Genomic DNA, 12825 nt, shown 5'->3' on the forward strand with positions numbered 1-12825 from the left:
TGGGCGTATCGAATCGTGGGTCAAAAATCGCGATTCGAATCGTGAATTGGGTGTATCATTACAGCCCTAATACACACACACACTATATATATATATATATATATATATATATATATATATATATATATATATATAAAATATAGAAAAAAATTAAAGCCCTGAATTCTGGTATGATACACAGACAATTGAACACCAAAGGCGCAAAGCAAAACTAGGGGGGTCCGGGGGCATGGGCCCCCCCCAGAAAATTTTTTGAAAATAGATGCGCTTGGGTGCATTTACAGGGTCTCTGAGAGGTTTTAGATACATGATTATAGGATAGATTTTACCAATGTTTCAATGATTTCTGACCTAAGGCCAAACAAAATGTGTTTCCGGTTACCTGACCGACCCTGTAAAAACAATATATATATTTATGACCACGATAAACTATTTCTCGCGCCCGACCCTACCTGCTTGGCAGCCACCTGGCGAGTCAAATGAGAACCGCTAGGGCGTGTCATATAAACCACTCAGTGTTTGCCGAAAGACACGAGGCCCATCAGGAGTAAATTGGCAACCAACATGTACAGGCCAATTTATGCTGACAACGCAGTCCTCGCAGATGGCGTCTGCGTAGCCCCCCCCTTCGCAGACACTCTGCGCGCACCTCCCAAAAATTGTGACCAGTGCAGAAGCCTCGCAGACAAGAGGGCTCTGATTGGTCCACTCTACATCCGCTTCCCTACTTTCCCGGTTTGGTTTGTTTTCACGACCGCCATTTTTAAAACACGAGCGAAGATGGAGCAGCACGAAGAGCGGTTGATCAAGGAAGTGAGGAAGTACGTACATCTATACGACTCCAGTTCTAGTCATTATAAGTAACCGGAGGATAAACACTCCACTAACCACACCCACCAACTACTCCTAGCGATTTCGCGACTTCGCGCCCCCTTGCGTTGTGGCGGTGAATAACATCGCACACGCCTATTACTCCCCACTCAACGATAAATTACAACTGTCTGTGAAAAGCTATCTGCGAAAGCCTTGTCGCAAGAGCATGCAGAGGCCTTACCTCCCTCTACCCCAGCCCTTTCAAACCAGCACAGGCACGGCCTGGTAGGACGGTGCCTCGGCCAGTCATTCGCCACCATGCAAGCGCTGCTCAGCGACTTAAGTTTTGATTTGATCCATGGCTCCAGCCCACCTTTAAACGTTTATAACTCGGACACCGAAGGCCACAGCAAAGCCGAATTTCATAGGCATTTCTAGACAGGGGTCACTGTTAGATGCAATCAAATACATAGCTGAACAATGCTGAGTATTTTTGCTAGTGTTACAATGATGATTATCTTAGATTTTTAAGTAGAAAAACTGGCCACCCTTGTGTTCATGCCTCGAAGGGTCCGATGTAAATGACTGCTTGCACATGCGCAGTATATTTCATCGATTCTTCCGGGTGCCTATAAAATGGAAGTTCGCCTCGGAACAAAAAGCGACACAGTGGACAGAAATGTTTGCTTGTCAATCAGCCTATTGCAATGCAAAAGATATTCACAACAATTAAAAATATTTCCAAATGAAGAACTATAGAGTAACTACAACATTGTTTCCTACAACAAATCACACAGTTCTGACGTTCTGGGATCAGTTGCAAACGTTTTAACGAGTATTTTGCAAAAAAAAGTTTTCAAAGGAAACATCACTTTTTCCTACCTACCCTAGAAAATTTGTCGTAAACTTTTGGGATAAACAAATTTTTTTCCCTGTCTACCTACCGTATTTTGAAAACCCAGGAAGCACATATTATTTTGTTTGGCCTAAATAGTATTAATGTATACACATTTGAAATGTCACCTTAAAGTTTAACATGCAAGTTAAACTGTTTTGTTATAGAGTACTTGGGTATATGATAGATTGAAAATCTACGGGATCCCTTAATTATCTATGATCGAGTAGTGTTGTAACAAAAATGTGCATGAAAATATGAACAGTGGTTTGCTGCAACTTGTCCAATCCAGTGAAGAGAATCGATCATCGTCCCTGTTGATCACAAAGGGATCTGAACCTAAGAACTGCCACCTTAAAATAAGTTGCTGTATTACTATAACTGTAATGATTTAGAATGTTTCTGATGCAATTACCATAATGTATGTATAACTAAGATGCACTGAAAAGAAAAATAAGGCAACTGCATATTATAAAGTTTAAATTTTGGCACTTTATTAAATGGACTAGATTAAGATTAAAACACATTTAAAGGAAAAGAAAACTTAATTCATACATTTAAGTTTGCAGAAAGATTATGTACTTATTAACAAATTCTCTTCATGAAGTGTCAAATGTAGCATAATTGCGAATAATAATGATAAGCATATTTGGCAGTGTGATGTCACTGTGAGCCTTTAACAAAAGAATAATCTGGAGCCGCCTTTGTTAAATGGATCCCAGTGACAACACGCTGCCAAAAATGCTTGATTTATTTGAAATTATGCTATATTTGACACATTTGGACAACTTCACTTTGTGAGAGTGTTTTATAAGTACATAATCTTTCTGCAAACCCAAACTAATGAATTAAGTTTTCTACTCCTTTAAAGCCGATTTAATTCTCTTTGGGTTTTGCTTGGCCCAATGTTGGGCAACCCTCTCATAGTCCATCTCGCTGTCATCCATGCTGATGTGGATCAAATTGTCCAGCGAGTGCTTTTTGAGCCAGTCGCCGTGATCAAAATTGACCACGTTTTCGTTGTCGTGACAGTTGTCTGGTTTTGTTCGCCATCACTCGTGGGTTTGTTGACATTTAGTCAACCAATCTTTGATTGAAGCCATAATGATAATAGACTAGGTCAAATTTTTATGATTAAAATCAGTCGGCTTTGTCTGTCCAATGGAGGGCAACATTGGTAGCCGATGAGATTGCTTATAATGAATCGGAAACTTCTGGGATGTCTGACGTTTTCTTTCTATATTTTTATTGGATGGTTTGAACATGTGATCTTGACGTAGCCAACAGATTAATTTGTTTACATCATACCACGCGGACACATTACTTTGACAGAATCAACACAAACATTGGGAAAAAACACTGTAACACAAATATCAGTCAGTATGTAAATGGATCTGTTATTTGCTCTCCTATGTATCTAGTTACTTGTGGGTAGGAAATTTTAACGTATCGGTATAAATCTAAGCGTATCGGATTTTAACTAAAGCGACTAAGCGTATCGGTAGGCAGAGCAAGCGTCTCGGGCTCGATACGCTAAAACGCTTTGGGGAAAACTTGTGTACACACACACACACACACACACACACACACATACATACAGAGTGTGTATAAAATACAAAATACACACCCCATTTCCAGAGAAGTTGGGATATTTTCCAAAATGTAACAAAACCCGTGACTTGTTAATTCACATGAACAGTTTAACTGACAAGTACAAAAAAATATTTTCAGTAATTTTACTGACCCAACTTGATTGTTTTTAAGACTGTGAAAAATTTTATAGGATATTCAAGTAACACCATTTTGGAAGATTCCACAATAAGCAGGCTAATGACCCTAATCCATAACTATGTCATTGCTTGTTTACCGCAGTGCATTATGGGCGATACCTGGGGTCACCGCCGCTGTATTACTTACTTTCGCCTTTGTTAAACACTGCATTGTTCTGTTTAACCGATTTTAACCATGCCTAAAGTGAATTGCTGTGTGCTTTACGGTGTCTCCACAACAAAGAGAACCACTAATTTCAGCTTTTATCAGCTCCCAATCGAGAAGAAAGAAATGGATGTTCAATCCAAAACCTGTAAAACAAAAGCATTCTTTGGCCTTTGCCTCTCAACACGCCAAAGCACTTGGCAGCCGAATGAGCCTATCAGAGCGATAAAACTCCCAAACCACGAAGGGTTCTCTTTCGGGTATGTATAATGTTCAGTGTATCTCACTAGTGGCATTTATTGAAGAAAATGCATTTCTACTGAACATGGCAGATCAGCGGGTTTCCAAATTTTTTATTATTTTGAATTTTTTCTGGGGGGGGGGGTAGTCGTAATGTTTTTCCTAATATCAAGTTTTATTTAACTAATCACTCATAAATGTTTTGATGCTGTGCATCCGGGCCCGGGATCATGAAGCATTCTTAGACTTAAGTTGACAGTTGGTTTTTCATAATGGTTTTCCTTACTGCATCTGTGACTTTCATTGTGCTGGATCAAGATTAAGTATAAGGCTAAGATTTCATTGGAACAAAGCTTCTGAGAAAATGGTAAGGAATAACTGAAGATTAAAGGAAACAAATTTTGACTTAAGTCTAAGATTGCTTCGTGATCCAATATAAGTTCTCAGAAATAAGTAATTCTGAGATTTGATGTACAGTGTGGTAGAGTCGGTCTAGACTCTTACCTTCTCACCAAGCTTGATTTGGATTCCAATTTTCCTGCTGTAAACCCTCGACATATTATCCACCTCTTTAAATCACCAATTTCATCGTCTTCCATGACGGAGCACAGCGAAATTGCTCCTCTCACATCATTCTCACGTAAAATTAATCTGACATCCGTCCTGTCGCTCAACTGCTGACCCTGGCTATCCTCCACAATGCATTGCAGTAAACAAGTGATGACATAGTTATGCTTGTGGGCTATTGGTAACATGCTTGGGTATAAAAGGAGTATGCTCCAAAGGCTCAGTCTTTACAAGCAAGGATGGGTCATGGCTCACTCCTTTGTGCCAAAATTTTGGAAATAATTGTTGGTCCAGTCAAAGAATTTTCTCAGTGCAAGATTGCAGAGTGTTTAGGGTTTTCAAAATTTACAGTCCATAATGATGTGAAAAGATGCAGAGAATTCAGAAATCTCTGTGCATGGAGTGCAAGGCCGGAAACTACTGTTGAATGTGCATGATATTTTGAACCCTCAGGCGGCACTGCATGAGAAACAGTCATGCTAATGTGACAAATATAGCCACGTGGGCTCAGGAGTACTTCAGAAAACCATTTGTCATTTAACGCAGTCTGCCGCTGCATCCAGAAATATATCCTGAAACTGTGTTACACAAGGAGGAAGCCATTTATCAATTCTATGCAGAAACGCTGCCAATTTCTTTGATCCTGAATTCCTCTCAGATGAAGCAAAAGACAACGGACATGTGTGCTGTGGTCTGAAGGCCAATTTATGCTGACAACCCAGTCCTCGCAGACGGTGTCGCAGACAGTGTCTGCGTAGCCCCCCCACCTTCGCAGACGCTCTGCGCGCACCTCCCAAAAATTGTGACCACCGCAGAAGCCTCGCAGACAGCGCCGCAGACAAGAGGGCTCTGATTGGTCCACTCTACCCGCTGTACACGCACTTCCGCTTCCCTACTTTCCCGGTTTGTTTTGTTTTCACGACCGGCATTTTTAAAAACACGAGCGAAGATGGAGCAGCATGAAGAGCGGTTGATTGAGGAAGTGAGGAAGTACGTACATCTATACGACTCCAGTTCTAGTCATTATAAAAAAAAAAAGTTCTAGTCATTATAAGTAACTGGAGGATAAACACTCCACTAACCACACCCACCAACTACTCCTAGCGACTTCGCGCCCCCTTGCGTTGTGCCGGTGAATAACATCGCGCATGCCTATTCCCCCGCTCAACAATAAATTACAACTGTCTGCGAAAAGCTATCTGCGAAAGCCTTGTCGCACGAGCATGCAGAGGCCTTAAGTCCACGTTTTGGCTTGTTTTCAGGAAAACCGGACATTGGGTTCTCTGTGCCAAAGGAAAACATAACCATCCAGTTTCAGAGAAAGGTGCAAAAGCCAGCGTCTATGATGGTATGGGGGGGTGCATCAGTGCCCATGGTGCACGTGTGTGTGTGTGTGTAGTGGGGGTACCATTGACACTGAGGCTTATGTTGGGGTTTTAGAGAGATGCATGTTGCCATCAAGGCAATGTCTGTCTCTTCCTGGGAAGTCCATGCTTATTTGAGCAGGACAATGTTAGGCCTCATTCTGAATGGGCTACAACAGCGTGGCTTCATAGACAGAGTGCATGTGCTTGACTGGCCTGCTGCCAGTCCAGATCTGTCTCCTACTGAGAATGTATTATGGTGCATCATGATGAGGAGAATTGGTCAATGGTGACCACGGACTGAAGTCTTCCATCAGGCAAGAATAGACACAAATTCTGTTTGCAAAACTGCAGCAATTGGTATCCTCAGATCCCATGCGATTTAAAAGAAAGCCTGATGTAACGCAATGGTGTCCCACGCTTTTATTTTTTTATTTTTATTTATTTTTTGGTTACAGGCATCAGATTCCAACTTTGTTTATATTTACAAAATACAATTAAGTTGATCAGTAAAACTAGAAAATTGCTTTGTACTTTTGTCAGTTAAAGATTCACGTCAACTAACAAATTTAGATTTTTGTTTTATTGCCTTTGTGAAAATATCCCAACTTTTTCTGGAAGTGGTGTGTTCAAGTGTGAGATCGGTATGCTGTTCAAAAAAAAAAAACAGCAGACCTGGGGTGAGATTTTGAGGTTGCCCCCTCCCCAAACAAATAAATAAAAAAAAATCCCTCAGTGCTGTAGACGGATAGGAACGTGAAAAAAAAAAAAATTCATTTCTTCTGGCAGCTCACTGTCACACATGATTGCACAGCTTACTGCTTAGGGAAGGAGACAAAGAATAAAAGGGAGATGGGTGAGAAAACAGGGATTGGGATTTTCATGTTATTCATTACCCCTGTCACTCCATACACACCACCTTCCTGCAGACTCCCAATAAACCACACTCCTACATGCTGTAGATTAGCATTCGTTTTTATTTATTTAAAGGTGCTGACTGTGAAGTCATCTGAGATTTCTCAAATTTATTTATTTATTTATTTATTGTGCTTGGCATTTTCCTACATCTCGCAAGAACAATATCATGTGGCTGAGATGTGATTATTTTTGATGTGCTGAGGGTCGCTTTCCTCTGTTTTGGGACAGTTTTTCTACTTCTTGAGGTAAACCATATGGCCCTACGGAAATAGCCGAACGCGAGGAGCTTTAACTAATTAGCATAATTATGGACCTGCGTCATGCCAAGGTGGCGACTCGCGGGAAAACATCGTGATTCTGCATCGACCTCGGAGAGTTTTGAGTCGCAGGTTTTTAATTTGTTGTTCACATTTGCAAATAGATCTGTGAAACAAAAGACGGAAAAAGTGTGAGATTTTTTTTTTTTCTCTGTTACTGCTTTTGTGTTATTGTTTCTTTCTCTGTAAGATCAAAATATTAGGTGTATAACTGCATACTTGCTACCATGGAGTCGAGTCCATGCATTCTTAGGCTAAGATAGCTAAGCGCTAGCAAGCATGATTTAGTTACCTGTCCAGAAAAATTACATCATCTAACCTTGCTCTGTCTTGCAGTTGCACTCACTCGGCAGGCTTTTCTTTTCTGCTGGCTTTTAGCTGGCAGGAGAGCAGAGTCCGGCATGTTTGCCCACTCTGACTCGTTTTGGTTAAAAGTAGGTCAAACGCCCCACGGTGGTCATGTGATATCATCTCACTTGCTTCAGCAATCTCCGAAATTGTAAAATGCGGGACGTGTTTTATCTCAGCAAAACGTTTATACACAGGCTACACGGTGTGTGCAGCAGCAAAACATCTCGAAACTCCAACAGCAATAGAAATGGAACGTTTTGCCCAGAGTTCAAGTGGGGCGGCACGGTGGTGTAGTGGTTAGCACTGTCAGCTTGGAGCAAGAAGGTTCTGGGTTAGAGCCCAGTGGCGTTTCTGTGTAGAGTTTGCATGTTCTCCCTGTGTCTGCATGGGTTTCCTGTGGGCGCTCTGGTTTCTCCCACAGTTCAGACATGCAGTTAGGTTCACATGGGGTAGCCTTGGGCTGAAGTGCCCTTGAGCAAGCCACCTAACCTCCAACTGCTCCCTGGGTACTGTAGCATAGCTGCCCGCTGGGGTGTGTGTGTGTGGTGCGTGTTCACTGCTTCAGGTGGGTTAAATGCACAGGATGAATTTCACTGTGCTTGACTGTGCATGTGACGAAGAAGAGGAAGAAAAAAAACTTTGCAGTTTTTTGCAGATTACCTGGCTAACTGCAGGAAGCGGTTAGCTGCACAGCTAATGTAGCCATTGCTAGGCTAACGCACCGATTTTAAAACACGGCAAAACGACCAGTTATACACTTACTTGTTCGGTGTTTGTTGCTGATGCAGCAGAGATGCTTGGTATGGACCCAGGCTTCAGTGACAGTTGATGTGCAAAACCTGCCCTGTACTGTCCCAAGTTGTGGAAACATTCATCAGGAAAATGCTTCCGACAGACATACACCGTCTTAGGTAGACTCGACGGCGTATTATTGAAGTAAATAAAATTAAGCCACTGCGTCTTCAGGGGCTCTCCCGTCGGCAGTAAAAACAGACTCCTTTCTGTGTTGTCACATCCATGTACAGCGCAATTTCCATGTTTCGCTCGCTTAGGTGATGCCATGTTGTGTCCTCTATGGTCTCCTCACTAGAACTGGGCGGGGCAATCCATACAGTGGGTGGGAATCCAGAGGGGGAGGGGCATGGGGATCATCTCCCTTGCTGACGTAGTAAAGGGAAGAGCTTATCAATGTGCCGTTTTGACGCGCTATTCTCAAATGTTGGGCATAGTTTGGTTTACACATTGAAATTTCTAGCCACTGGGGTGACTTAAGAAGGTCAGAGGAACTCATTTTAACGTTAAAAAACCTCAAAGTGAAAATTTCATGCCATGGGACCTTTTAAGTTCTCTTATGAGTTTAGTTGTAAGGTAGCAAATGTAATGCTTAGAAGTTAGGATATTTGTGTTCAGTGGTGCCTAGAAGTTTGAACCCTTTAAAATTTTGCTTCATCATCAGGTTTTGGGTAAAGTGTGAGGCAGTGCTTTCATGGAAGATCATGCACGTGACCTTATACGAGGAAGAATTATAGGTGTAAAGGTTTTCAGTCTGTGTTTCCAGTACCGAAAGACTTTCTAGCGAACTTGAACGATTTAAAAGCCTCTGTACCTGGTGGTAAATGGCAGTATGTGGTGATTGCTGTGTTGTCACCATGCTCAACATGGTTCATTTTGTTTTAAACAGTAAAAGTGGTAGGTGGTTTTGGTGTGAGTTTGGTTTTTGAAGGTAAATGTTCAATGTTCTGGTTGTTTAAGTATTTGCTGAAATCAACCCTCATCTTTTTGTCTCCTCAGAGCTCCTAAAAAGGCAAACAGGGATGAAGTCGGGCAAAAATCTTGTAGTACATATCATGCACTCTAAAGAAGCTCTCTTAGATATTAATAAACAAACTTTATTTGCACTGAATGCTGTTCTGACATTTATGTACTTTTTTTTTCCCTTTCACTTATCAGATAACTAAATGTGCATTAATTAACTCTTATGTATTTGAACATTAAAGTTGGGCAGAAGGGCACATCAAGATTTGTCTGTTTATACACAGTCTGTTTTATAAACCGTGTAAGATGACTGCAAGAGTGTTAAGTGTTGCCACATACCGTTGGCAGCAAGAAATTGCCAGCAAGTTGAGTTAAGATTATGTCTTGGTCACATTCTGCCTCTTGAAAATGTGTTGAATGGCCACATTAAAGAAGTACATTACTTATTATTTTATCGAGATGAAATATTTCTGGGCATGGTGCCACCTGTATGTGGCGGAAATGGTGTACCCTGTTACAGAATGCACAAAATGCCAGCTGCCTTGTAGATACCTACTCATGTTGGACAAGTCTTAAACTTTTTTTTTTTCCTGTCCTTTTCAGAATGCTGCCTTTTTATATGGCCTTGGCATGGTTTACTTCCATTACAATGCGTTTCAGTGGTGAGTACTATTTCCCATGTACTTCAACATACACTCCTTTTTGTTAAAAACATTTGAACAAAACAGTGGCTTGTAGCCTGCCTTTTTTGGTCGACATCCTCCTCTGGCTGATACTGTGAAAGGAAAATTAAGGCTTCAGTTATCGAGTCCATCTCAAGGACAAAGAAAACAGCAGAGGCCACACACACACACACACACACACACACACACACACACACTTACTTTTGTTTATTACAGTGTCCGCCATGTTGCTGGGCAAACAAAGAAACAGGGCTGCAACAGTTAGTAATGAAAATCAAGATGACTGTAGTCAGTGCAATCTCTCTGAAGTGATAAATTCAGGTTATACCAGCAGATCACGTTGCATCAAAAAACTTAAACATGCAGGCATCACAGATCCATATAATTTACCCACAAATTTAATTATCCCACTTCAAAAGTGTTCAGCAAACCAGCTACCGGATTTGGGATGCTACAGCATCCTGAACTATTTAGTATTTGGGACTTCTAAATAGGCGGCATGGTGGTGTAGTGGTTAGTGCTGTCGCCTCACAGTAAGAAGGTCCGGGTTCGAGCCCCGTGGCCGGCGAGGGCCTTTCTGTGCGGAGTTTGCATGTTCTCCCCGTGTCCGCGTGGGTTTCCTCCGGGTGCTCCGGTTTCCCCCACAGTCCAAAGACATGCAGGTTAGGTTAACTGGTGGCTCTAAATTGACTGTAGGTGTGAGTGTGAATGGTTGTCTGTGTCTATGTGTCAGCCCTGTGATGACCTGGCAACTTGTCCAGGGTGTACCCCGCCTTTCGGCCGTAGTCAGCTGGGATAGGCTTCAGCTTGCCTGCGACCCTGTAGGACAAGATAAAGCGGCTAGAGATAATGAGATGAGACTTCTAAATACAATGAAGAGATGCCAAAGGCATACGAAAGTACAGATGCCTAACATTCTTTTTAGGCAAGTTTCGTGCGTGCCACAATGTTATGGGAAATTCCAGATCAAGAAAAATACCTTATTGTGACAAAGGTAAGCTCAAACGTGAACTTTTAATAGTAAACAACCCAGGGCCTAGATCTAGCATGTTTTATGGTGTTTAGTCTTGTCTACCTTGTCAGTACATAACAAACATGCTGCTAGTCTAGCCAAGCATTAGGTCTCAAAATATATTACATCCAAAGCCCACATCCAGATAAACATTTTAACGTCCTACATTTGCCATTTGGCTTACTCATTCATTTTTTTTGGGTAGTGCAGTAGAGCTGCTAAGTAGGACATGCTTGTATATGTACCAGTCGACTGCCCGGAGTAGTGTCAGACCATGCAACCTGTTAAAAGCTTTACTATCTAGACCAAAGTTCTGTCCATGTTATGCCAACTAATGGACTTTGTTGAATGTTAACTTGAGTACGCAGAGGCTAGGTCTATGGGATTTTTATAATTGAGCGAGAAAAAGTATTCGGAGAAATAACAGGTGCACAGAGGTTTCATACTACCTGGATATAAAGCATGGGGATGCTTTATTGGCACCCACTTTAACCACAGCTCACCATTTTTCTCGTCTCGGGAAGCAGTGAAAAGTTAAACCAGGCTTATCTCCACGTCTGTTATTACATCCAAAAGCATTACAGGTCTCTGGCATTGTTCTTTGAGATGTAACTTCAAGTTTGTCTGTAGATGCACTGAATTTGGCTTGCAATCACTCGCATACATTTGTGCCGCTACAGTGCCAATCATTGTCAGACACAAATCTTGCCTGGCAATATGGCTGCATAAACCAATCCACAGTTATGATGATGCCATGTAAAAGGCCTCTATACACTTGGTGTGCAAGCAGTAGTTTAAATGTGCTTGCATGGTGACAGACCAGTAGTCTCAAAATACTTATTTAAAATGCTAATGCTTTTCTGACACAGAACAGTTAGGATGGTAGCCTACTGCTGTGAACGATGGCTGCATTGTTAGCCTAAACACGGTAGCCTTTAGCATTAACCATAGTAAACATCGTATGAAACATTGCTGTGTAGTCAACTGTGTCAGATGTCTCAAACAAAAATGATGGTAATGTGTATTTCAGGATAAGGATAATGTTGTTTGTCTGTGGTGATTTTGCCAAATTGGTAGGGTTTCCTCTGGTCTGAAATGGCACCATTTGCATATTGGATTTTGTGAATCTATTATTACTCCTGAAGTAATAATACTGAAAGTACATCTGTACCCGACTCTTATTTTTCTTTCCAACAAGTAGGGGCAGAGCTGTCTCTGCATCTACACTTGTTGCCATCTTCCATGTGTTGGGATGCATTCTTCTTTTTTTTTTTTTTCCTTCCTTTGGCGTTTTAACAGCAAACTACCTCATCTTGTAGGCGTATATGCTGTTCCCATCTGGTTCAGAAGAATTGCATCCTCGTGACGTACAGCATTTTTTTAAATAAAGTGGGGGTTTTTTCACAATTTTGGCATAAACTTGGTACCAAGTTATCAGTTTTTGTGACCTCCCTAGTGGTGACCTGTGTTGTTTGGTGGAGCAAACACAGATAAATGGTCACAAGTTAGCAAATTGGGGGGTGGCACATAACCAGTTAAACAGCATTGCACGTACTCGGGGCAATTGCTAAAAGTTTCAGAAGTCAGAAACAGTTGAATGTTTGCCAGGAAGAGGAAAAACTGTCAAGTTGTTGAGATTCAAAGTCAAATTAAACAACACCTCCCTAACAAACTGTGTCGCTGTTCTCTTGTACACATGAGGACCCAGTCATGTGTTTAGTTCCCTTTTATCCAGAATGCAATATTTATATACACGCGTACACAATCTGAGAAACGGTACAATAAAACCTCAGATATTTGCACTAAAGAGAGCTGTTCACAAGAACGGATTTTGTACTCCTTCAACTTGCAGCCTATCTTTTAATGTGTAGCTTCTCCTCTTGCGGCAGTTATTCATCTGTTTTGTAGTTAAACTGCATTCTCTCATCCGCATCCTGTTTCACAGTCTGGGATCAGTCATCGCAGCAGCAGACAG

General features: G+C 41.5%; 1 protein-coding gene across 2 annotated transcripts in view; it reads left to right on the forward strand.

The window, feature by feature from the left end:
• The window catches only part of kdm6a (lysine (K)-specific demethylase 6A), a 75168-nt gene that overhangs the window by 26234 nt on the left and 36109 nt on the right, over nucleotides 1–12825 (forward strand). For both annotated transcript variants that reach the window (XM_060929838.1, XM_060929839.1), the window contains exon 5: nucleotides 9759–9817. In XM_060929838.1, the coding sequence (XP_060785821.1) occupies nucleotides 9759–9817 (59 nt within the window). The remainder of the gene's footprint in view (nucleotides 1–9758; nucleotides 9818–12825) is intronic.

The sequence above is a fragment of the Neoarius graeffei genome, chromosome 9 (assembly GCF_027579695.1).
Source record: "Neoarius graeffei isolate fNeoGra1 chromosome 9, fNeoGra1.pri, whole genome shotgun sequence".
NCBI classification, from domain to species: Eukaryota; Metazoa; Chordata; class Actinopteri; order Siluriformes; family Ariidae; genus Neoarius; species Neoarius graeffei.